Source organism: Oryza glaberrima, chromosome 6 (genome assembly GCF_000147395.1).
Source record: "Oryza glaberrima chromosome 6, OglaRS2, whole genome shotgun sequence".
NCBI classification, from domain to species: Eukaryota; Viridiplantae; Streptophyta; class Magnoliopsida; order Poales; family Poaceae; genus Oryza; species Oryza glaberrima.
The window spans coordinates 7,736,815-7,763,295 of NC_068331.1; the positions used below are offsets into that span (position 1 = coordinate 7,736,815).

Below are 26,481 nucleotides of genomic sequence, written 5' to 3' on the forward strand. Positions count from 1 at the left end.
CATGGTATATCCTATCGATATTCCTTCATTGTATCGAATCTGCTAGGTGGCTTAACATACCATATGCCTTTAAATTTGATCTATTTCATGCCAACCAACTATGTTTCCTTGGGCCTGGCAAAGGTTCATTTGAAACAATTTATGATAGGAACAGACCACAAAACATTTGGAGAACCATCTATCTTTGACTTTTTTTTCCTTCATCGGAACTACTCTTTGGTCCTGTTTATATCCCACCCTAAAATTTTTCACCATGTCACATCTAACGCTTGAATACCTGCATGAAGTATTAAATATAGGATAAAATTATAACTAATTGCACAAATTGCGACTAATTGTTGAGACGAATATTTTAAGCCTAATTGCTCCATAATTTAACAATATGGTGCTACAGTAAATATTTGCTAATGATGGATTAATTAGGCTTAATAAATTCATCTCACAGTTTACAGGCGGATTCTGTAATTTATTTTATTATTAGACTACGTTTAATACTTCAAACGTGTGTCCATGTATCCGATGTGACACGGCAGAAATTTTCGCCCATAAATCTAAACACAGCCTTTCTCTTGTATCGAGAAATCTCGCATACAAAACATGCATCCAAGTTAACGTATTATCACAAGAACAACCAGCGCGATCGAAGCAAATAAATGTGCTACTACAATCCACATCAGTCTTCCATTCAGTTCATGGATGGACGAGTAGTATGCTATACAAGTACACAGTAGCTGTACTATACTAGAAGACACACTACGGTCACCATCTCGCCCCAACAAACCATGCATAACCGAATCACATCACTTGTTCGCCGAGTTGCCGTGTCATGACTCCCGAGGCAGCCACATTCCGCGGACCACATTAAACTGACACGGTTGAATTCACTTAAGATAAATATTAAATATGGATAGACACGAGAAAACTATTAGCATATGATTAATTAAGTTTTAGTTATTTTAGATTTAAGAAAATAATTTATCTGTGTTTGAGGGAGAGGGGATTGAGAAGATAAACAAAACAAGGTGAGCCATTAGTGTATGATTAATTGAGTATTATCTATTTTAAACTTTAAAAATGGATTAATATATTTTTTTAAAGCAAATTTCATATATAAATTTTTTTGCAAAAACACACACCGTTTAATAGTTTGGAAAGCGTGTGCGCGGAAAACAAAACAAACAAACTCTCTCTGTTCTCCAAATGAACGCAAAACAACTTTTATATCGAAAGTTCTCATATAAAACGTACTTCATCCGTTTCATAATGTAAGACTTTCTAGCATTGTCTATATTTATATAGATGTTAATGAATCTAGAAATATAATATAAGTAATGCTAGAAAGTCTCACATTATGAAACGAAGGAAGTACCGTTTAACAGTTTGAAAAATGAGCTAATGAAAATCAGCGTAGAGTCTGCATCTTAGGTTGTGTTGGAGAGGAGGCTGGGTTAGGGACCTCTCCTCTGCAGCACGCAAAACAAAACATGCATTCGTAAACCCTGGTAGTGACTAGTGAGCTTTGTCCTGTGCGTGACCAAGAAAAGAAAAAAAAAAAGGCGGAGGCAGCGCCGGTGAGACACGGTACGTTGTTCGCTGCGTCCCCACGGCCACGGTGGTCGGCGGCCACGAGATCGATGCATGGGGTTTTTTTTTTTTTTTTTTATCGATCGATCGTCAAACTGTTTACACGTACGAGCGCGTTTCGATCGGGTTCGCGGGGAGCTTGATGTGCTGGCGTCAGCATGACGCCAGCGGTGGCAGTGGGCCCCACCCCAGTTTGACACTCATCAGTAGTACTAGGAGTAGATCAGTACTATGCGCTAGCCAATCTGGAACGGGGACCGTCTAACGTACATTCAGTTGAGCGGTAGAGACTAGAGAGGAGGTTATCCATACCATACATTTTCTTTTAGAAAAAGAATACACGTACGAGTTGAAGTGGGAGAATGTACGGGATCGAGTACAGTACGCTACAAATACTACTTCCCGTGTCAGATTATAGCAACATAATATACTCCAATATAGATAGATTTTTGTTTATATTTATAGTACTAAGGCTGTGTTCGTTTCAGGGTGTTCTCAATCCCTATCTCTCGTTTTCCGCGCGCACGCTTTTCAAACTGCTAAACGGTACTTTTTTGCAAAAAAAATTTCTATGTGAAAGTTGCTTAAAAATTCAAATTAATCCATTTATAAAAAGTAGCTAATACTTAATTAATCACGCGCTAATAAACCGTTCCGTTTACCGTGCGAAGGAGATGTGTTCCAAACCCTATGTATCGAACACAACCTAAATTGTGTCTAATTTTGGTATGTTAGATTGTTATATTTTATAATGGAGCGAGTAGATGACTACAACTATAACTACAACTACAAGCACTCCTAGGTGTAGTTAAGGTGGTGTTTAGATCCAGGGACTTAACTTTAGTCTCTATATTTAGACACTAATTTAGAGTATTAAATATAGACTACGTACAAAACTAATTACATAAATGAAAGCTAATTTGCGAGACAAATTTTTTATGCCTAATTAATCCATAATTAGAGAATGTTTACTGTAGCATCACATAGACTTTTTTTTTTGAGAAACCACATAGACTAATCGTGGATTAATTAGGCTCAATAGATTCATCTCGCGAATTAGTAAAAGATTATGGATGGGTTTTATTAATAGTTTACGTTTAATATTTATAATTAGTGCCCAAACATTCGATGTGATAAGGACTTAAAAGTTTTATTCCATTCTAAAACGGACAGATTAATACTATATGGCTTAATGATGGAAAAGCAATTAGATTTACAGGTCAATATTTATTTTGAGTACAAGCTTGCTGGTCGGCTTATGAAAGGGATACTTTTGCATAGTGCCAACAAAAAATAGTGATTTGATCAGGACCAACTTTCTGCCATTTTGTTGGAAATGAATTATACAGAAGACGTAGACGCAAACACTCGTGAATGTCCATCTTAACACATGGTCAAAGTGACAACGTCGACAATAAATTTCTAATCTCACTTAAATTCTATTAAAACTGCCACAAATATTTTCATAGCATAGTTCTGTACTACTCCAATATCATAAAAGTCACCATCATTCTATACTACCATCATAAAATTTTCTAAAATGCATGATAGAGCTCGACCGTGAGAAAAATATATGCCAAAACTATATTTGCACATTAGAACTCATTGGTTTCGATCATGAGCCTTCTAAACTCAGTTTTAACTTGGCTTTTTCCTTAATTTTCGTTAGCATACTTTTTAAACTAATAAACGCTGTGTTTTATGTAAAAATGAAGTTGCATTGAAAATAAAACAAATCCATTTATATAGTTTTCAATAAGTAATACTCAATCAATCCTATACTTATCGCTTTTCACATTTTACGTGCGACTAATCATTTGTTTTAAACCACATTTTAGAACGTGGCTTTAATTAGTTCTTATAGTAGATTTCGCTGGAATAGCGCGCTCAACATAGGAAAGGGAACTCCAGAACGGAAGGATCGGAGGCCATTGTTACTGTTGTACAGTACTATCCTAAAGGGCGAAATGAACAAAAATTCTTAATTTGTTTGGCCGTTAGGCTGCCCATTTCGGGTTACATTGAATTCAGAACAGTCGGTGCAACGCCTCTGTTGCACCTCCCTTTTGACTCCCTTTAAAAAGGGCCTAGGCTAAATGCCGTCCACGCATGCACGCCCAAGTAACCAACGTTAGGGTGGGTTTAGTTCACGCTAAAATTTAAAATTTAAAGTTTGGTTGAAATTGCAACAATGTGACGGAAAAGTTGGAAGTTTGTGTGTAGGAAAATTTTGATGTGATGTAAAAGTTAGAAGTTTGAAGAAAAAGTTTGGAACTAAACTCGGCCTTAGTGTAAATGTCACAGATCATGTAAAAGTCTGCAAAAGAAAATAAAATGTATGCCTGCTCCAATAGTTTTGTGGATGATATGATATACTTCTGAAGATAATCCTTCTTTGGTTTTATATATATCTTGGGTACATGAAGATTTGACTCAAATAGTTTTATAGGTTCTGGTGTTGGCAAATCAAATATATATAATTAGGTTGTTTGTCAATGTTAGCCGCCTGATTCTCTCGAGTGATCAAGATAGCTCTGAACATTCAGGGATGGCATCTGACAGTTGTTCTAGAAATAGCTGTAAATTTTGTTTCATAAGTAAATGAGTAAAAGGAAAACCGCACACTAGTTTATTTGGGAAATTTAATAAATTCCACTGCAGTTTAACCATTTTTGTTTTCAGGTATGGATCTTTTCAATTGTGCTAATACACCATTGAATTCTCTTGAATTTGTGCCCTAAATCAATGTGAACCGGTATTTTTTTAGAAAGTACAGTTGGGAAGTACAACATAATTACACTCTCTCATTGTGGGTATGCATACAGCATACGCACTCGCATTAAATGTGCATACGTATATGTTCTTCTAAAATTGGTTGATATGTACAACAATGTCTAGTATACGACTTGAACCGGGTAGACCATATGCACAATTTTGTGCCTAGCCATATGGCCACAAACTAGTTTTCCAGTGAGAACTAGTCTTGTAGTTTGATTTTGAAATACCAGTATGAACAAGGCTTTTTTCCTCTTCATTTCCCACCATATAAAGAGGACAAAGATATATCTTTAAAGTGAGTTATATATATATATATATATATATATATATATATATATATATATATATATATATATATATAACGATATATACCAAATAATTACCAAACTTTCTTTCTTGATTCCCTTTTGACAATGAGGTATCTAGCTAGCTTTACCATGGCTTGAGAAAAAAATGCCAAAGAAAAGGGTGTCTTTTTCATTGCACTGGCTTCAACTAGCTAGGGATCATCTTTTTGGGGGAATTATTCCCTCCTGCAGCTTGTTTAGTTGCAAATGTAGGGTTCCTCCATCTGGACAAGGAGAAAATGCTGGTCCTTTGATGCATTGTGGACCATATCTTGTTGCCAATAAGCTGATTTGATAAATATTCTCTATTGATTGATTTGGTCCACTAATCCTACATGGTTAGGGGTAATTGTTCCACTTGTTAGGTTGTTAGGGCAGTAGGAATTGATCTAATACTTTGAGCAATGTGACAGTCATATTTTGAATTTTCCATGTCTACACAGTGTTTTTTTTTCTAACAGAGTATATTTCAAACCAATTAGCTAGCTAGACATTGTCAAACTTTATATATAGACCTATATATATATGTGGCAAAATTAAGCAAGTACATAATTACTTCATACAAAAGATCGCTTTTGGTTTATTCAACAATTTTGCAATAAGTGGATATAGCTTCTTTTGAAGTAAGGTCGGATTATCTACTATCTTAAACAAAAATCTATAGGGGTTGAGAAAATCTTTTTCTGAATTAGGTGATTAATCGTAAGGTGAGAAAACAGTATACTTCTGTACTAAATTTGCGTAGCTTTGTGGAGATGACGTCCCATGAAAAGTGGCTCGCAAACCATTTTGGAGAGTGACTATCATCAGGAATGAGGGGGAAAATAAGAAGAGGAAAAATATAAAAGCAAGGAAAGATATGTGTCATCTAACGGAACAGCATGCCTGCTTTTTAAAGCGAGCGTGTGACGTCATAACGACATGATTAGATGTGTCTGAAGGACATGAGCATCACTGGCTAAATCTTGTTCATTAAGCTAACGGAGAAGAGATTATAATATTGAGAGTCATGTACACATAGCTAGCTGACTCTTTTTCTTTTCTTTTTTTTTTCATTACCACACTCTCAAACAGACTTGAGACATAAATTTATTAGTGCGACAATTAAAAGTCTTTCAAAAATATGTACGTAAATTAATATTGACGGTAATATTTTATCCTGACGGGTAGAGTCATGTATATTGATTAACTCCAATCTCCAATATAAGTCAATGACCAAATTAAGTTGTAAGTTGTAACCACACTGAAACATTTGGGCAGAATAATTAGTGAATATCCATGTGTAAAACTCTAAAATGGAATACAATCACCATTACAAAAAAAAAAGCTCTAATTCAATGTGCAAAGCATATAACCACAAACCAGACAATTTGGTGGAGGAACAATTACAAGAACCTTCTGATTAATTAGCTTGCCAACATCCAACTGGATGTTCTTCAGTGTCCTCTCCTGAACTGTCAAAATTAAAGAACCATCAACAGTCCAAATCCAAGAACACCAGCACTAACCCAAAACATCAAAACCGCACATAGTCGTTGGACCTACATGCTTAGGCATTTTGATTTTGGAATCCTTTTTGCAAAGATGGTACACACATATACATGCTTTGATTGATGACCACATTACAGAGGTTGGCACACTAACAAAAGAGTTAGTAGCTCTTAGCATCTGGTCAGTGTCGTCTTCTCTGAAATTTGCAGTAGCAAACATGGTAGATTGCTCTCTGTCGCGTGAGAGGGAAGGAAGGTAAGCAGAAGGCAGATCAGACGAGCGGTTGGGTTGCTGCTGTCTGCACCAACCATCCGGCGAGTGTAGTGGAGGAGGGTTTCGATCAAGGTGCGTGTCACAACTCACCAGTGGTGTACTCTCACTTGATTAGATTATTAGAAGCTAATAACCTGGTGCTTTGTATAATTAGCTCCTGGTTTTCTTTCAACTAATCAAAAGCTTTGCTGATGACTGTATGTTCTTAGTGCCTCTGTGCATGTTTCATGTTTCTGTCGTAATGCTATGTTTGGGGAGCTTCTGACAGAGATACAGATTCTTTCAGAGTCCTTAGTTTTTCGAAACAGTTCAGATTATGGGAATCTCGAGCTCCCTGAATTTGGACCTAATCAGAAGTTCAGAACTGTTAATCGACTGATGGTTAACTAAATGATGGCACTAGTGAGGTTAGCGCGTAATTAGTTTGTTAAATGATGTCACAGAGAGATGGAGGATTGTGGTTCCTGCTTTCTTTCACCAGAGAGAATTTAGGAGAAATGCATACAGAATCAAACATAAATCCAAATATGCACTACACTGTTGCTTATTGACTTGGGTTTAGTACATTTCAGGAAACATATTTCTTTGAGCTGGAAATAAATACATCAAAGTTTGGAATTTCTGAAGCTGGACAAGAGCTTTCAGGGAGAGAATAGGCCTGATGTCCCACAGAGATATTTCTGAACCTAATGGGTTGTGGTTAGGTTAATTTAACAACGTACGACAAGTACAACGAAATGCCAGGGGCAGTTTGTTCTTGTGCTTGTGATGAAGACTTGACAATAATTTGAGAACTCTAGCCTTTATATGCAAACCCAACACCTATACTGTATTCACACTACTACTACTATTTGTGTCCTTGAAACTTCAGCAAGCACTGTTTCAGTTAACTTCAGTACAGGTTTAATTGACCGAGATTTTTGGACGTTTCGGCGTGATTAGAAATCAATTTTCCGGGAGGGATTTCGAATGGTATTTGTTAAATTCAAGTTCAAAACAGTAGTAAATCTGATCAAAATGTGGTCGAAATTTGTCAAAAACCATGGTACCTCCAGGACTCGGGATCCGGCGGTCAATCGGAAACGTAAACCCTAAGAGTAGCACAAGTTATATATCTTGACAAATTCTTTCGCAATGTAATTTGCTCACTAAAATCTTTTCATGAATTCATGGTGAGCACATAAGAAAAGCTCAAATCAAAATAATCATGAATCAAGCAGGTTAGATAATTGCCTTCTCTCCTAAAAAAATGAATCAAGCAGCAGGTTTCAGCCTTGGTTCTTGCAGAGGTTGGCATGGCCACTTCCATGCACACGACATCCACGAGCCATCTGCAACTTTTGCTTTTGTCACTCTGAATTTGTATATATATTTTTTTACTCCCTCACTTTTGCATGGCATTTGGAGTCGTAATCTCTCAACATCCGGGGCAGTTGGCTGAAAAGAACGTTTGAAATCGATCAATCGACCAGGTCAATTTCGACGACAATTACTACTACGATCCTAAGTAGTAACTAGATACTCCCCTACATGTACCAATAATGCAGGGGTTAATTTAGAAAGGGGGAGAGAAAAGGTTGGTTAAAAGTTAACCATGGCTCGATTAGCGAAAAAGTTGGTGATCATAGGAAGGGTTTGGTGGTTAAGATGGTGACCTCGTGTCAACAAGAAATCAAAGCAAGTGGTGTGTCTTGGCTTTTAACCTGATCGATCATGGTGGATTCATTCATTGAATTGATGTGATATCTCCATATCAAATTGATATGACGACTAAAGTGATCGCACGCGTTAGTGCGTGCGCTTATACGAACGTTTCAAAAAGGAATATATCGCAAATAAAATAAGATTTACCTGCTGATTTTTAATCACCAATTAAATTCACAGATTAAAGAAAAAGACATTTAAGCGTTAGCGTGGTTGACCTGTAAGTTAGCATAAGCTAGAAACCTTCTCCGGTTAAAAAAAGTATGTTATTCATTGTCTTGCCCCAGGTTCAAATTTCAAACTGAATATATACGATCTCCATAATTATAAGCTGTGCGAGGAAGAAGCGTATAATCAAATTAAATCAGATAGTAGCTGTAATATGACTTAGCTGATATTCTAAGTAATCTTCTTGTTTCAATTAAGCTATTAAAATGTTTGATTCGTTCGACCAGCAGTCTTTAATAATTGAATATATCTTCTTTGAAAAAAAATGCTAGAATGAATTCCAAAATCTATTTTTCTTAAAAAAAAAACCTGGCGTTCCATTTTGTGCAGGCTCTGATTTCCTCGAATTCTCGTGGGCCAACTTCCATATTGTGTTTCAATCGATGGTAGCAATCCAATTCTTGTGGATTCATCCAGCCCACTTTACCTGACGGACTAACGGGCCCAAAATTTCTAGATAGAAACGGCCCAATACGCAGCCGTCTCGGAGTCGGAGTCCGCGCCCTGCTCACGCCACCGCCACCGCAATTGGACTCCGAATCGGAGCCCGACTCCGAGTGCGGAAAGGAGGATCGCCTCGATAAATGGGCCGGGCCCGATGCCCGCGAGCCATCCATCTCCCGCTCCGCGCGCGCGTTGCGAATCTCCGCCATCTCTTCTAGACTTCTCTCCCCGTCTCGCGCCGCTCTGAGACCTAGCATGGCTGTGCCACTGCCCGAGCCCGCTGCCGCCATGGCCGATGTGAACTGCCGCTGCAGCCGCATCGTCTACGTCGGCAACATCGCCTTCCACGCCACCGAGGCCGAGCTCCGCGACGCCTGCGAGCTCATCGGCCCCGTCCGCTCCCTCCGCCTCGCCGCCCTCGACCCGGCCACCAACAAGCGCAAGGGCTACGCCTTCGTCGAGTACGCCGACGACGAGACGGCCCGCAGCGCCCTCCGCAACCTCCACGGCCACCTCCTCCGCGGCCGCGAGCTCCGCGTCGGCCTCGCCGCCCGCCCAAGCATCAGGCGCCGCGGTGGCGGCGGCGGCGGCGAGCGCGAGCCCGTCGGCATGGAGGACGCCGTCCACGCCGCGTCGCTCGTGGTGTCGGGGCGGCCACTCGCGTCCGTGACGAGGTACCTGGCGGCGCGGTCGAGGCAGGAGGTGCGGGAGATGGTGGCCGCGCTGGAGGCCACCGAGCAGCTGAAGATTCCCGGGCTGGGCACCGCCATGGAGCAGGCGCAGCGGCTGCTGGAGATGTTCGCCGCCGACGAGGAGGAGGTGGCCAGGAAGAAGCTGAAGCGCGCGAGCGATGAAGAGCACGCGAAGCAGAGCAAGGTGGTCGGGGTTGATGGCGTCGTCAAGGCTTCTTCACGCATCGTCCCCTGCTTCTGATCTATTCTCGCTGTTCAATGTGTTATAGTACTAGTCGTCATCAATTGTAAACATCTGAATTTGTAACTCAGTAACTCAGTAGCTACTTGTATCACCTATTGGGAAATTTGAATAGATGAACATTCTTGAATCAATGACCTATTTAGTTATGGGTGTAGCTATATTTATGGCGCCATATTTTTCATCATAGTCAGCATATATTTATATTGTAAGTCCCTAAATTACATATGTAATTTTAGTGTATTTATAATGTAAGTCTCAAAATTACATATGTAAGTACTAAAATTACATATGTAAATTCGAAAATTACATACTAATTACATATGTAAATGGGGTGTAAATGAGGTGTAACTACTGTGTAGTGTAAGTGGTTGAAAAAAATCGACTGTAGCATATGGCGCCATATTTCTAGCAACTCCGTTAGTTATTTATTCTTAGCAAACACCTTTCGCAAAGACCAATCGGTTCTCAAAACACGATCCATATCAGGAATAATGTGAATTTCCTTTTCTGTTGTGAGTCAGTGAGTGACAATTCTTTTGTATCTGTAGTTACCACAGTTCAAATTCTGTTACTATTTGCGTGTGCTCAGTAACTCAGCCAAATAAAACTTGACTGAAGTACTGAACTGCCATCCATGGAGAAGTTGCTGAAACTTCGATCACTATCATCCAGAACCAGAAGAGACATGCTAGTTAACTGATGAGAAGTCTCACTCTTTTCTTAAAAGTTTTCACCAGGAAACAAAACTTACTAACATGACCAAGATTACCATTTCTGAACACTTTTGCTTGCTAAAATTGACAAAACTCTTTTCTCAATCAGACCACAAAATGGCAGACAAAACTGACTAAATCGATCACCACTAGTGAACTCTTTTCTTGCTAAAATTGCCTATCTGAAGAAAGCACTTCAAGCATCAGCTCTGCAGGAAGCCAGCATCAGCAGTTTCATGTAAGCGGATGGATCATTCTGTCGTCGTGGCGGCGGCTGCGATGGTAAGATGCAACAAGCAGAAATTAGTTACTGCTAACTCAATGCACATTTGGATATGACTACTTAACAGCAAACAGGAACCAACAAGCAAGCACAGAAGCTGTTGTTCAGGTCTTAATATGCATGAGGTTTAAGCAGTATTAATTTGCCAATCAGGTCAGAACCAACAAATGCATAGAACAATAGAACATTCCCTGAAAATCAAAAGAGCAGATATGAACACGAGGCGTTAATCTGCATCTAAGAATGATGTGGAACGATACAGAATGAAACCTGTAAACATGCTATACATTCTCTGAAGAATGATCTGGAACGATACAGAATGAAAACTGCAAACATGCTATACGTCCCCAGGATGAACACCAATTTGATGTGGGGCTTATGCATCAGATCAGCCAGAAAAGTGGTAAAAGGAGTAATTGGCCGGATCAACAATCTCCTAGTTACAAATGTCAGTAAACGATTTGGATTTGACTAATTATCAGCAAACCGCAACTAATCAAGCAAGCACACAAGCTGTTCAGGCTCAAGAAATCGCAAACTAATCAGTTCAGAACCAACAAATGCACAGAACAATCTCTGAAAAAAAAGAAGAACGCAGAGCTCGTACCTGGAGTGCAGAAGCTCGTGTAGGGAAATACAGCGTAGATTCCACTTCTCCTCAAGGCCACCCTCGCTGGTCCAGTTGATCCCAGCTCAACGATGAAGGGGCCATGGTACAACCTGACGACAACCACACGAACGCCGCCGTCGGCGAAGCCGATCAACACATTGTTCATCATGGAGATTGAACCCCGGGGGAGCAGCGTCTTGAGGTCCCTGACATCTTCGAGGTGCTCCCATTGATCCATCGACTTCGACCACAGGTGGAGGTTGGACCGCTCCAGCACGGCGGCGAACCCGACCCGCCACCCTCCGCCGTCATGAGGAGAGCGCCGTGCACATCCTCCGGTAGCGGCGGCGAGGGGATCACCGACAGCGTCATCGTGGCCATGTCGAACTCGACGATGCTGGTGTTGTTGTCACAGAGGAAGTAGAGCGCGTTCCCCACGAGGACGCTTGGCCTTCTCGCCTGGACGAAGGCGTCGGGGTGGTGATCAATGGAGGCCGGGCCGCTCCACGCGTCGGTCGCCGACGAGTAGAGGGCAGCGTGCGTGGTTCCCGCGACGTCGGTGCCCACCAGCGCCACGCGGAAGGCGTCGCCGCCGTGGCAGTCGAGATGGTCGCAGACGTCCGCGGCGCAGAGCACCGCCGCGCTCCACTGCGTGTACATCCACTCCGGCGCGCTCCAGTGGATGTTCCTCCAGCGCTCCGGCGCGTCCAGCAGCCGCTCCGCGCCGGTCATGGGGTCCGACACGAGGAGCCGCACGGGTAACCCGTAGGCGCCGAAGAGAGCGCGGCCATGGCGGGAGTCGCAGAGTAGCCAGTCGGCGCTGGGAATGATCGGGCGGAAGGCGGTGGTGGGGACGAATGTGGTGCGCCCAAACTCTGCGCAGAAGAAGCCCAGGATCGGAGGCGCTCGGTGGAAGGCGCGGTAGCCGCGGAGGAAGTCGCGGTCGGTGAGGAGGCGGCGCCACGACTTGCAGACGACGGAGAGGCGGACGAGGACCCCGGGGTCGCCCGGCGGGATGCGGAAGAAGATTTCGGAGAGGACGTCGTCGTTCAGATCCGTCAGCGAGTTGCCGCGCGCTCCGGCTTCTGCAGCGGCGGATTCATGGTGCTCTTGCTCGGCTCGGCGGCGACGCGGCGTCGTGTTTGGGTTTTTGGCCGTTGGGGTGGAGGCGATCGCGCGATGGGGACGAAGATGGCGAGGCCGAGGCTGATACTTGAACTTTATACTGGTTGGTTGGGTGTGGGGCCCAGATGTCAGTGGAATATTTGAGCCTGGAACTTTCTCGAGTCCACATTTTTCAGTTCTAACTCTTTTCAGCCACTTTGTCATTGCAGTGAATTTCAGACGAAGGCCCATGGGCCTTTTCACATATCCATCTCAACCTTTAAATATTTTTAGCACAAAACACTACTAAATTTTCGATTTTGCTATATCTCACTCGAAAGATTTTTTTCTTATCTCTCACTTGATTTTCTCACTCAAATTTACAGTGCATTTTCTTGTAAATTACACTGTAATTTTTGAATCTTCGCATGTAAATTTTAAATTTTGTATTGGAGTTGGTCTTTTTCTTGAGGATATGGTAATTTAGTGTCCATTATGGTGTTTCTTAATTGCTTTTTGCTTTTTATTATATCTATCGGATTTTAATCCAAAGATTAAAAATCTGTGTGATACGATCATAAAAATCTTTCGAAATATGTATAAGTACTCCCCTAAATTTTAACCCAACCTTTTTTTACCTAACCCTCATATTTTGTAGGCCAAAATGTTGGGCCCATTACCATCCCTAGGCGTAGACAGCCCAACTGCCCAAAACCCCTAAATATGGGCCTCTCGGAATCGCAACAATAATCATAGCAGCCGCGCGAAACGACTGGTTGAACATGAGAAATAGAAAATTGGGGAAAAGAGAATTGCATGTTTCACTAACACGCAATCTACTATCTTTATTTCATATTATAAGTCGTTTTGACTTTTTTTTCTTAATCAATCTTCTTGAGCTCTGACCATGTTCGTGGAAAAAAAAAATACTCTCAGATGTCCCTTTTCCAAGCAAAATTAAAAAGACAAGTAATCCGAGTAGTACTTGTAGTGCCCGAGTAGAAGTCTGCTTCTCTTTTCTTATTGGAAACAATTTCCATATATGAGGCATGATTCGGTATAAGGTGGTCTTGTTGAGCCCAACAAAAACTATTGGGTATGCTTTATCTATAACACTAACATATTTAATGTTAGATTTAATAAAATTAATTTATTACTATAAATGTTGCTATATTTTTTATAAATCTGATCAAACTCTTAAAATAATTCACTGAAAAAATTCAAAGCGAATTATAATATGAAACAGAGGAGAGGAGGCAGTGAATGATACAATTTGTAACCTTGTTCTTTTCTTTTAAAAAATAAAATAAAATAGAGGTGAAGTGGTTGACGGAGTTGATTTAATCAGTAGTAAGAGGTTGGAGGAGGCAAAATAGACTTATTTTTTCCTAACACGAGGTGGGCTCGCCTCGGCGCGTCGCGCGCGTGCAGCCAACGACCCAACTCCATCGTCCTCCTCGTCGTCCGCCCCCCTCCCCTCCACCTCCGGCCCCGCCGAGAAAGGGACGCGCCCCCGCCCCGGGTCGCCGGCCGTCGAGGGAGCGGAGGCGGAGGCGGAGGCGTGACGGCGCGAGGGAGGGTGAGGGTGCGCCGTGCCCGCGGTCTCCGGTGACAGGTGACTCTCTCCCTCTCTCTGTCTCTCCTGATTCTACCGCATGCGCCGCCTCCGACGATGGGGGGGGGGGGGGGGTGTTGATTAGGGCGTCTCCGCGACATCTCGTTTTGCGCTTTCCCCTCGATTCGCTTCGATTTCGCTCTCTCTTTGCTAGGTTTTCTCAGTTAATTCTGGATATGGTTTCGTTTGGCGTCTGATGGGAAAAAGGAAATTCGTTATGAACTTCGATTGATTTGTGACTCTGGTGATGCGTGGAATGGGTATCTGCAAATTTTCAACTAAATTTCCCTTCGCTTTACTGGCACTGCAGTTTTTGAAGTAACGAACCTTTCAGAAGAATTTTTGAAGCAACTTGTTAGTATTTGCAAGTATGTCAGTTTTAGTATCAAGTTGTTTCAACTGTATTCCATATCGCGGAGTTTATTTCTATTTTACTAATTAGTGCTGATTAAAATTTTCTGATATGTTTCTGTATTCCTTATTTGATGATACGAGATCCGGTCTCTGTTACGAAGTACTAGTGTTGTTTATGAGATCATGGTGAAGGGAGAAATGAAAAATTGTTGTATCATATTAGGATAACATTTTCCTTGATATTCTGTTAGGAACTACAGTATCCCATGGATTCGCTTCAGAAGTCCCACGATTTGTGCCTGAAGCGCAAGCTTGTTGATGATTGCCTGTCGAAAGACTTCAAGTATCGCCGCGTCGAAGAGGATAATGTATCTTCCAATGTGGAGAGCAGGCCCTTACCCGGTTCAGCTTCTCAGAGTTGCTGCATTCAACCTAATCTGGCTAAAGATTGTGTTAATTACCTGAAAAGCGGGTTGCCAAGTCGCATTGCATTTTACAAACAAGGTGCATGGTGTGATTTCCCTCAGAAAATAATGGAGTCCCTTGTTGAGGGATTCAAAGCTGATAAATCTAGTGCTGTAGTTGTGATGGATGATCAGCCTCTGCTTGTTGATTTCTTGTCGATGACCATGGTGAACCTAAAAACAAGAAAGCAGAGATCTGTTTCATGGCTAGATGGCACTGGCAAGTGGTTTTTTCCTTCTGCATTCTTTGACGAGGGCGTTGATGAATCCAGAAAATTAAACATGGGTTCTGAAGGCAGCGGACAAGGTCTAACTGAGGGGATGGTTCCAAAGGCTCCAAATGAACTGGTGAAGCAAGCTGTCGTTGAAACTAGCTCTCCAGTTTTACAGAATTCTTGTATTCCTGACATATTACGCAAGAAGATTGTGCCTGTTGAAAGAGGCAGTGAGAGCTTTCAGTTTGTTCAGAACCTTTTCCTCTCTGGCATGGGTTCATTTGCATCACCTAAAAACTTACTTCATATTCATCGGTACTCTGCAGAGGATGTCACAGCACAATGTAGACTTGAGTCTTTTGCAAGACAGATGAGGTTGACGAGAAAGAAAATTGGTTATGCTGATGTGAGATATGGATGGCTTGGATCTAGGAAGCAAGACATAGTTGGAGTTTTGATTAATGGTTTTATTAGCACTGGACAAACAAGTCACAGTTCTGATATGCGTACTGGTGTGTATCTCTCGCCTGAAAACCGTGCATTTACCAGGTTGTTGTTTTACTTAACTTTCATTAGTGGCCTGTTTAAATTCTATGCTAGTGGATAATATACTAGTCAACTCATAATTTTAAATCTTTTTATCATTTTATAGTGTTGGTCTCTGTGATGTTGATGAAAAAGGAGTTCAGTACATGTTGCTGTGCCGAGCAATATTGGGCAACATGGGAACTATAAAACCAGGATCACAGGATGAGTTTCTAAGCATATATGATTCTGGTGTTGACAATTGCTCCAATCCAAGCTATTATGTGATTTGGCCATCAAAGCTAGGCACTCATATTTCTCTGGAATATCTCATTAGTTTTAGGCTCACACCAGAAATTCAAGGTAAATTTAGCTAGGGGTGTTAAGAGTTAAGATTCTGACAATGTATACTCACACTGAGACAGAATGGGTGATTCATTCTTTAATCTTAACTGTACTTATTTTCAGACTACTTGCTTCACTTGAAGGGTTTATGGTTGTGCCCACCACCAAAAGAAGTGGAAGTGGATCTTTCTACTCTTCAACCTGTGAGTTGCTTTAAGAGTCATCTTGTGGTACATTCCATTAGGAAACAAGGAGTTGCAATCCTTTTTGTTTTTTTTTTTTTTGAAAAAAAAACTTGGATGCATCTTATAGAGAATTCCTGTCCAGGTTCACATTTACTACTATTCACGCCTTTTGTGTTGAATAAAATAGGTCAAAATTATCACAAAAAACTAGCAATTGTCTCATTGACCTGAGACCTATGACATAAATGTAGGTAGTGTGCGAATCTGATAATGGACCAACTTCTCCATGGATCCCATTCAGAGTTCTCTTTGGAACAATACAAGACAGTATATCATCACTAGCAAGGGAACTGCTCTTTCATCATTATCAAGAGCTGAAGGTGTTACTGTCTTGACAATTTATAATGTTCTGTTGTCAGGTGTCATTGAATTTTGCTGTCAGTTCTCTTCTGTGTTTCAATGTTTTAAAACCACACTTTTTTCTATTTGTTAGGAAAACAAGATTACTCGTGAGGAAATGGTCAAGAAAATTATCATAATAGTTGGAGAGCAATTGCTTTTGGATTCCTTGACGAAACTTAACTACAATGTAAGTCCTGCTTGTGCACGTTACTAGTGGAAACAGTAGGGGAGAGCCCTACTGAAAACATTTGTAAATAATAATAAGAAATACAGTGTTATAGAACTGAAGAAGAAAAACTCTGTAAAGTCCAAGTAGGAAGGCAAGATTGTAAATTTTAGGCCTTATATTTTAGTTCTAGGGAGCAGAAGGTAATTTTTTGGAAATTATTATTGCACAAAGCTTTCATGGAAAATCTTCCGTCACACCGAAAAGCTCATATGCATATGAAAGTGTCTGCCTTTTTTATTTTTTAACATGAACAATGAAACAGAATTTGATTAATTAAATTGCTTACCTGTTTCTCTTGTATGTGTTGTGAGGAGGGTCACGCAGAATTGGATTGCCTGAGAACCAACAATGAATAGTGATCCTTAGTCATAATGGAACGCGTGCTCTTGAGTCTTGAGTGTTTTAATGACCCCAACGATTTCTTATTGATTATTGTTTTTCTTATTAGTTGGCTTGTTTACAGCATATTGTTGGCAGATTTGGCACGTTAATTAACGATAGTCTATCAGTTACACACATAATGGATGGTAATGCTGATTGCTTTGGAAAAAAAAATGGCACATACTACCATCCTATTGAAAGGACACCACATTGTTATGTGCTGTAAATACATGATTTACCATTCAGTCTTGTTGGGACCTTTTTATAAGAGTGGCACATTTTTTATAAGGCTAAATTTCAAACTGTGGAACCTTTTCCTCTTGGACATCTAGTAAGAAAGAAGAAATAGCATACGGATAAATTGAGTACTATTGTATTCTTGGACATGCTTGGAACCTGTTAAGGATCTTTTATTAATCAAATAACCAATCAGTACATATATGTGAGCCTTTTCTCTTGTTCCCATATCATGTTCTAAACTTCCTTTCTTTCTATTGCAGCCGTCAGAATGGTACAAGTCTTGTTCAGAAGTTAACTGTCATCCTTTAAGTATAAAACTGGATCCTATCTCCAACAGTAGAATTAACATAAACTCTGCATCTGGAAGAGCTAGCAACGATTCTCAAGCACCAAGTGTACAACCTCAGAAATGTGGACCTGTGGATTCTACAGTAGTAAGCATGGCCCTCAAAAGAGAACAATTCTCCATCCCAAGTATGTGTTCTGAAAGCTTTTCATCCCATTGCACAAAAAGTCAGGATTCTGTTGTGAGGATGAGACCCGATGACACCCTTGTGAGGAGGGCATTAATCAGTGATAGTGTTAATGGCTGTGATTCTGTTGGACCAACTGTTGAATCGCATTGCCATTCTCTCCTTTCGCAGAATTTTGACTCTGAAGGGCATGCTTCTCATGTAGTATCAATGTTTGGAAACTCTGCAGCAAGACTACATTCTAGTGCACCATGTATGACAACTGAAGCCCAGGTGTTTGTTGCACCAAGTAGAGCATATGAGAACTCATCATCTCTGAATGCTGAAGGCAGTGATGCTGTGATTTCAAGCATAGCCCCTCAAGTCCATGCACCAAGTATTCCCCCTCAAGATTGTCCACGAACGAGTGTGGCACCTCACCTCTGTTTACCAAGAAGTATGGCGCCCCACCTCCGTGTACTGAGAAAGATTTCTAAGGTTCATTTAACTAACATGCCTGAAGCTCACTATTCCAGTGCAGCAACTATGGTTCCTGTCATCTGTAAACCTCCATTGTTTGGCATTACCCAAAAAGGGCATGGTGTTCATACATCAAGTATGATGTGTACAACACCAAATGTAGTTCTCCATGGTCCTGATCACCCTGCAAAGTTGGCAGATACAGAGCGTAATGCTCCGTCACTAAGTATGTTGCTTGAAACTTATCTTCTCCTGCAGTATTGCAGGTTCACATATCTTGTCCACCTAATAAAGCTATTCCAATGGTTTTGTGCAGTAAATGGGGCGTTGAGAAGAGAGGTACAAGTACAACGCCCCAATCAAGGTGTTGATGCTAGTAGCATCATCACCCAAGCAGCAGATACACTCGTGGCGTTATCAGCCCACGGTGAGAAAGGCTGGTAGAACCGTAGAAGAGTTATGGTTCATTTGTTACTCAGGTATATAGTCCTTCCTGAATCCCACATTATGTACATGGTCCTATTATATGTTCTTGTGTGGATGCACCTGATCAATTGCTGTGGTTTCCTGCCAGGTGTTTGTCGCTCCACTGTAAATAAGTGGAGGAATCCATCTTTTCCTCCCTTTGGCAGCGCAAATTTCACCTTGTTAACTTCGATGGTTATTCTGCAGTGGTTAAGTACTGTTGCAGTGTTGCTTCTATACTAACTTGGCTGGTTACTCAACAGAGATTGTACATTTTGTACAGTTGGTCATGCTTTTTCACATGTGTATATACATTGACTGGCATATTTCATAGTAGTACATAAACTTGAAAGTTGCTGAATGTTCAGAGCCCAAGCCCAAGCTTCAGTTTGTCAGGTTAACAAGGCTGTATCTAGCATGTTGTCATTGTGCTTATCTAGTTGAGAATGAACTGGAAAGTGGAAACACTGAAATCACAACTTAGAAACTTTACTTCTGTTGCCCTGAATTTGTCGTCATGTTCAGCTACTTTTGGCCTTTCCAGGTACAACCTTTTTTGGCTGCCGCCGGCTTCTGTGACTGCTTTTTTGCTGCAAAGAGTCATTGAGCAAGAAGATTAATCTGGGCCGGACGGGGAGAATCCGGTTCGATTCGATGCCCACAAGTGCAGGGACCAGAAAGGCGTTGACAGGTTTGTTTTCTACTTGTGTGTTACTGCAGCTAGACAATTCTGAGTTCCAACTTGGGGGCCTCTCTGAAAAGGATCCCAAGTCTTGACGGCACAACATTAATCACAGTCCTCCAAATGTGGCTGTCCATTCATTGGAGGCCTCAGCCTAAGTAAAATATCCATTGCAAGTAGGAGTACGTAAATTAGTCAAGTATGATTCCGGGGATTGGGAAATACATCTTTGGTGCGGTTGTTCAGCTCACATGTAGGATAAGACGCAGGGGGACAAATTGGACTCTAGAAAAAAAAAAGGACAGGAACTGAATTTTTGCGGAACGTAGTAGGGTCTATTTGGTTCCTTTGTCTTATAAGCTACAGCTAAATATTAAATTTGAAAAATTTAGGATTTTTATCCAATTTTAGAACTAAATTTTAGAGTTTTTACGTTGTAGTATATTTTCCAGCCTATGCTTTTAAACAGCAAATACCACATATTAGTGGTATCTGATCTTTCGATTAATTGTGATTAATCGTCTTGATCGGTCCCCTGACTCTGATCAAGGACATTCATTTGATCAACTCGATCAGAAATTTGATCGTCCGATTAATCGTCGATCAAACGCGATTAATCGTCCGATCAAAGCACCTATCGATCACTTTTAGAACAAGTCTTAAGGTTTAGCACATGTGAATATGTGCTACTACTGCTGGTTGCTTTACACTATGATTGCTTTATACTATGTGCTATATAGAATATATGTTCCGGTATACATAGTACCGATCAGGTCGATTAATCGAGACTGATCGATGATTAATTGTCTTAATCGGTCAGATAACATTGCATATATAAAAAAGTTGTCTGTAAATCATTGTTGGCTGCTCCATTATTTTTTTCACAAATTATCAGTTGTATCTCAAACGATTTATTAGCCACGGGAAAAAGAACGCTTTCCAAACATGTCCATAATACTGACGAAAACATTAACAAAAACCGAATTCTTATTGAACGTTTTCCTGTCGCGCTCTTGCGCTGCCGCCACAAGGGCCACTTGTAGCATACAGTATGCGCTATCTACGATGAAATCTAACCTGTACTGCATTATTATTGGCATATATTTGTAGACAAAAGGTCAAACATTATTGGCATATATCGAACTATCAAGGCATTAATTCGATTTTGGAATATGCTAGTATGCTGGTGCTAGGTGGTGGCGGTTTTGGGTGGACGACGAACGGTGCGTATGTTGATTGATGGATCCGTCCACTGGAGTATAATTGCTAGTGGACGTTGATTTAGTCCAGTCTTTTGATCCTTGGATCGTCCGCAGTTGTGCGTTAATCTGTCCGTTTTTGGCTGCTCGTCCAGTAGCGGTGCAGCTCGGATGCTCCGCGGCCTTTTTGTCAATACATATATGATAGGACACCAGAGAAAATGGAGCGGATACGGTTTAATAATGCTCTCGTACCATATTCCATTATCATATTTCTAGCTGGATAAGAAACGAATAAGAATAACTTGGATACGAAAATAAATACGGATTATATTTCGAGTACAAATAAGATCATATATGATCGGGCGTGAATATGAAAACAAATATATATTTCTTAGAAACTGCTTCCAAACTATCCAAACGCAGAGGAAAATACCACCAGGTATTATGATTATTGACCAAATGATGTTCAATAAACTCAAACACATATGGTAGAGCAAGCGAAAATACATTTCTACTCACAAGTTCAAATATAATATTAATGGCATGGACAAGTATTTGTGAGCCAAATTACCACCAAAGAACTGAAACAATTGGTTAGAGAGCTCAACCGAGGTCTCCAGTTGAGAAGGAATAAGGGTGAGTTTGAGGATAAGGAGATCGAGAAGATTGAGAAGATACGCAAAATGAGGTGAGCTATTAGCGCATGATTAATTGAGTATTAACTATTTTAAATTTTAAAAATGGATTAATATGATTTTTTAAGCAACTTTTCTATAGAAATTTTTTGCAAAAAAAACACACCGTTTAGTAGTTTGGGAAGCGTGCGTGCAGAAAACGAGGTGTTTTCTCACCCTATCTCACACAAACGAACGCAGCTTAAGTGAGCAACAATTTCTGGTCATCTGTATTACTCAATCCGTTCTAAATTATATGGCGTCATTCAATCTCGGTAACTTTTGACCAATAATTATACTAACTATATATATACTCCCTTCGTCCCATAATATAAGGGATTTTAGATGGATATGACAAATCCTAGTGTAATGAATTTGAATAGACCGTTGCACTAGGATGTGTCAAATCCATCCAAAATATCCTAAATTATGAGACGGAGGGAGTACTAAGTATTATATATGTTATATCACTAGATTCATATTTATTTTAAAGTACTTTCATGTGATGCTAATTTCATATTTGTTGAGAACATAACATGAAATAAATTGATGATCAAAGTATATTATTAAAGACCGTGTAAAAAATATAGACCTTATAATTTAGTATATATTAGAAACCATGACACATGCTCTTATTAATTTTCAAGAAAAAATTATGCATATTAGTATTTGTGTCTGGACTAATAGAAGATTAGTCATCCAAATTATAGCATATTATTTTTTCAAGGTGAGAAAACTATTTCATTTTCATCCAAAAGATAAAAGCCAGCTGTTGTAGAAAATGTTTTAATGGTCAAAATATGCCATGTATAAACAAGTCAGGATGTTCTCAATGTAGTGGCACATGACGACTATAAGATGACACAATCGTATACTCCGTCCGTCCCATTTTAAGCACAATTATGAGTTTTCGTGTCCAACTTTTTAATTGTTATTACATGATAAAATATGAATAGTATCTTATGCATGACCTATATTTTTTTAATTATTTTTAAAAAGTTTTTAAATAAAACGAACGATGTGCTTAAAATAGGACGGAAAGAGTATGTTTATTTATTCATAGTAAATGCTATAGTGTTTAAGGTCTTTTCTTGACCATAAGCGAGAGCCTACCCAAAAAAATAATTTCTACTCATGAAGGATTGCCTGTCCTAAAACGTACTGAAAAGCAAGAAGCTCTCAAATTCCATCGTTTGTCTTCTTTTTTTAAAAACAAATCAACGACTCGTGAATCATGACGCTGGAATCGTCTAACTTAATTAATCGCCAATTAGCACATCGTCCTAGTTTATCACGTACGTGTAACGTGTGTTTCCACTTTCCACACTCTAGCCAACCAGAACATGACGTGTGGGAATACGAACAAACACGGTGACGAAGTCCATAAGAGCAAGTTTAATACCGTAGCCAACTACTAGCTCCAAATTACCTTTTAAGTCAATCGAACAACTCATTCATACAATAATTACTTGTAAACGTCTATTACAACATTAATATATGGTCTCACTTATATGTATGTTTTGTAGTCCATATTACAGTTGGCTACAAATCTGTATCTCAATTTTTTTTTCTTTTTCTCTCTCTATCTCTTCCATATTTGTTTATAGTTGATTTGTAGCCTGCTATTGTACTTGCTATAATGTTAATATAATTTTTTTTATGGAGTGACACAATAAAAAAAGAACTTTCTTAATATATGGAGCTTTTTTTTTTTTTGGACAACTTAATATATGGAGTTGGTCGATGATGAACAACGCATTCGTCCACGATGGACAAAAGCTGTTCGTGGTTAGGCTCTAGATCAGCGCTACTAACCTTCTTGGTTAAGGAATATTCTTTCGGCCAGCTTGCTGTTTACTTACTTTAATGAAGCTGCGATTTTTTGGGATTAATTGTGGCGGGGATGTGACCGACCAGCCGGGTCGAGCCAATGTGGTCGCACCGACAGCTCCGCCGCTTTTTTTTAGCAAAAAAAAAATGTTGGCCTCTCCGACATCGAAATAATACTGTTGGAATCGAGTTTTTTCTTCAGAAGAGTACATTTTAAGATAACTTTTAGACAAAGTAATTAATCAGATTTTGTTCTTTACTGTAACCATTTTGTGGTGTGTTAATGGATGTATGACGGTAATACTTCACCCATCAGGATTTATATCATACTTCCTTCGTTTCACAGTATTTCCTACATTCATATTGATATTAATGAGTCTAAATAGATATATATATATTAATTGACGTTTTAGACAAGATTAAGGTTAAACGTTCATAACTTTGACCAACAATAACTTTAAAAATATTTAGTTTAAAGAAACTAGAAAAACATATATAGATTTGTCTTTCAAAACACTATAATAAAAGTAAACATGCATTTATTTATTGTATATATTATAATAGAAAAATAAGGTCAAAGGTGTATGTTGTAGAGCGTGTCATTGTCTAAAGTATCAATTAAAATAAAACCAGAGGAAGTATGTCTAGATTCATTAACATCAATATAAATGTGAGAAATACTAGAATGACTAATATTGTGAAATACTAGTTATGTATTGTTGGTCTCCATCTCTATGAGTGATAGGAGATGTACCTATGGGTTTGTAAGTGTGGTGTGTATGTGCGTCTTCTATCTAATCACAAAAAATATGTTTATTAGAAAATAATAGTTTTATATTAATTCAAAATCTAAGAACTTATTTGTCTTTCAAAAAAGTACTATCTTTATGTTTAAGACTCATTTTCAGAAAAAAAAAACAATACAGAGGACCTATATTTTTTCAAAAAAATGAAAAAAAATGAACACAATTAACAGGTGGAAAACAATTTTCGTGTGGCACTAGCGGGCTTGACAGCGAAATCCAGCCGCAGACCGGATTCCCCTCGATATACCGGTCTACCTCCGATCCCGACGCGGCCGTCACGCTGCTGCTCTGCTCGGCCGAGCCGAGTCGTCGGCTCGGCTCGCTTCTCCCGTTCAGACCCAAGCCATTCAACGGTCAACATTCAAACACACTGACCCAAACCCAACCCCAACCAAAATAAACAAGGGTCAATCCACCCTTTCAAACCCCGCGTACGTAACAACAAATTAACGTGCACTCTTCCCCCCAACCTATATATCCTTTCTTCCCCCCTCACTTCCTTCCACAACCTCACACACACAAAAAAACTACTACGAACTTCTTCAAACTCTACAGCCTCACGTCGCACGGATTCGTTTTTCGTTAATTTGGCAAATAGGTATGGTTTTGCCGATGTCTCGCGCGACGAGGGTGGCCGGGAGGCTGATGCCAGAGATATCGTTGCTGAGACGGGGGAGGAAGTCGGCGGCGAGAGGCGGCGACGATGCGGAGGTGGAGGTGTCGGTGCCGGCGAACTTCGTGTGCCCGATCTCGCTTGAGATGATGAGGGACCCGGTGACGGCGCCGACGGGGATCACGTACGATCGGGAGAGCGTGGAAGGGTGGCTGGCGAGGGGGCACGACACGTGTCCGGTGACCGGCCGGCCGGTGAGGCTCGCCGACCTGGTGCCCAACCACGCGACGCGGCGGATGATCCAGGACTGGTGCGTGGCGAACCGGGCGCGCGGGGTGGAGCGGGTGCCCACGCCCAGGGTGCCCGTCGGCGAGGACGACGCCGAGGAGGTGGTAGCCGGGGTGTCCGCCGCGGCGAGGCGGGGCGACGTGGCGGCGTGCGGCGCCGCGGCCGCAACGGCCAGGGCGCTCGGGAGGGAGAGCGAGCGGAACCGGCGGTGCCTCGCCGGCGCGGGCGCGGCGCACGCGCTGTCGTCCGCGTTCGGGCTGCTCGCCGGGGAGGCGCCCATCGTCGAGGGCGCCGTCGCCGGCGCGCTCGGGGAGATCCTCGCCGCGCTCACGGTGTTCTTCCCGCTCGACGAGGAGTGCCGCAGCTGCATTGCCTCGCCGCCGTCGCTCAAGTCGCTCGCCTCGCTGCTCTCCCACGGCGGCGAGCTCGCCGCGCGGGTCAGCGCCGCCGTCGTGCTCCGCGAGCTCGCCTCCTCCGGCGACCGCCACGCCCTGGAGGCCATCGCGAGGGCCCACGGCATGTGCGACGCGCTCGTCGGCCTCGTCACGAGCCCCGTCTCCTCGCAGGCCACCAAGGCCGCCCTCGTCACGGCCTACTACCTCGTCTCCTCCGGCGACCGCGCCGCCGCGCGCTTCGCGGAGCTCGGCGTGGTCCCCGCCGCCGTGGAGCTCCTCGTGGACGCCGACAAGGGGACGAGCGAGAAGGCCCTGGCCGTGCTCGACGCCGCCCTGTGCGCCGACGCCGGCGTCGAGTCCGCGCGCGCGCACGCGCTGACCGTCCCGGTTCTCGTCAAGAAGATGTTCCGGGTGTCCGACATGGCGACGGACTTCGCCGTGTCCGCGCTCTGGCGCCTCTGCCGCGCCGGCGCCAGCGCCGCGCCGTGCCGCGCCGAGGCGCTCCGCGTCGGCGCGTTCCAGAAGCTGCTGCTGCTGCTCCAGGTGGGCTGCGCCGGCGTCACCAAGGAGCGCGCCAGCGAGCTGCTCAAGATGCTCAACGGGTCGCGAGGCAGCGTCGAATGCATCGAGACAGTGGATTTCAAGGGTCTCAAGAGGCCATTCTGAATTTCTGATCAAAGTTGATTTTTGTAGATTTTTCTTTTTGAGAGTTAGATGTGTGGATAAAACATACAGGCATGGTAGTTTTAGGACACAGGGAATTTTTTTTGACACTGTAATTGAACATTCTTATACACACAGAAATCAACAACACACAGGAGAAACAAAGATTTTTTTTTCTTATTAATTCTTGCGACATCTTGGTGCTTATTTCATGATTTTGAGTATATGAATGTGAATTTGATTTTGGTAGCAGGTCCGATCGAGTTCCTGTGTTTTGAAGGATATGTGAGCGCTAGGCAAGATGGCACGAAATCCAAAAGGTAATTAATTAAACAAGTGAACTGAAGAGCTAGACGCAAAGTCTGTATCTGTCCTTGAGAGTTTTAAATTCGGCCGTGAGATTTGCGAAATTACATTAATTCATGAATGTCGATAGCAAAACAAGAACAATTTGATCAAGACGTCTTCGTTTTGAGTCACA

The 26,481-nt window shown here is 41.6% G+C and overlaps 3 protein-coding genes and 1 pseudogene across 11 annotated transcripts; 3 read left to right on the forward strand and 1 right to left on the reverse strand.

Moving 5' to 3' along the window:
* The first annotated feature begins 9,104 nt into the window (after window positions 1–9,104).
* On the forward strand, window positions 9,105–9,782 carry LOC127775653 (uncharacterized). Its single transcript, XM_052301931.1, has one exon. It carries the CDS (start codon window positions 9,105–9,107, stop codon window positions 9,780–9,782), a length of 678 nt encoding a protein of 225 aa, XP_052157891.1.
* Window positions 9,783–10,935: 1,153 nt separating this feature from the next.
* On the reverse strand, window positions 10,936–12,494 carry LOC127775652 (uncharacterized; annotated as a pseudogene).
* Window positions 12,495–13,929: 1,435 nt separating this feature from the next.
* LOC127777121 (inactive poly [ADP-ribose] polymerase RCD1-like) lies at window positions 13,930–20,964 on the forward strand. Of its 9 annotated transcripts, XR_008018253.1 has the most exons (10): window positions 13,930–14,110; window positions 14,716–15,692; window positions 15,796–16,031; window positions 16,137–16,216; window positions 16,450–16,578; window positions 16,692–16,787; window positions 17,711–18,608; window positions 18,699–18,861; window positions 18,957–19,243; window positions 19,392–20,964. XR_008018253.1 is itself a non-coding variant. In XM_052303638.1 (9 exons), the coding sequence occupies exons 2-8, from the start codon at window positions 14,731–14,733 to the stop codon at window positions 18,824–18,826; spliced, it is 2,529 nt and encodes an 842-aa protein (XP_052159598.1). In that variant the 5' UTR covers window positions 13,930–14,110; window positions 14,716–14,730; the 3' UTR covers window positions 18,827–18,861; window positions 18,957–19,343. The 9 variants fall into 9 exon arrangements, 7 of the variants coding, with proteins under 7 accessions (XP_052159598.1, XP_052159599.1, XP_052159600.1 ...); XR_008018254.1 differs by lacking the exons at window positions 18,957–19,243; window positions 19,392–20,964 and having other exon boundaries at window positions 17,711–18,359; window positions 18,439–18,608; window positions 18,699–18,840; XM_052303638.1 differs by lacking the exon at window positions 19,392–20,964 and having other exon boundaries at window positions 18,957–19,343.
* A 3,470-nt stretch (window positions 20,965–24,434) lies between these two features.
* LOC127777257 (U-box domain-containing protein 21) lies at window positions 24,435–26,241 on the forward strand. The gene has a single exon (XM_052303827.1). It carries the CDS (start codon window positions 24,642–24,644, stop codon window positions 26,001–26,003), a length of 1,362 nt encoding a protein of 453 aa, XP_052159787.1. The 5' UTR covers window positions 24,435–24,641; the 3' UTR covers window positions 26,004–26,241.
* Window positions 26,242–26,481: the final 240 nt, after the last annotated feature.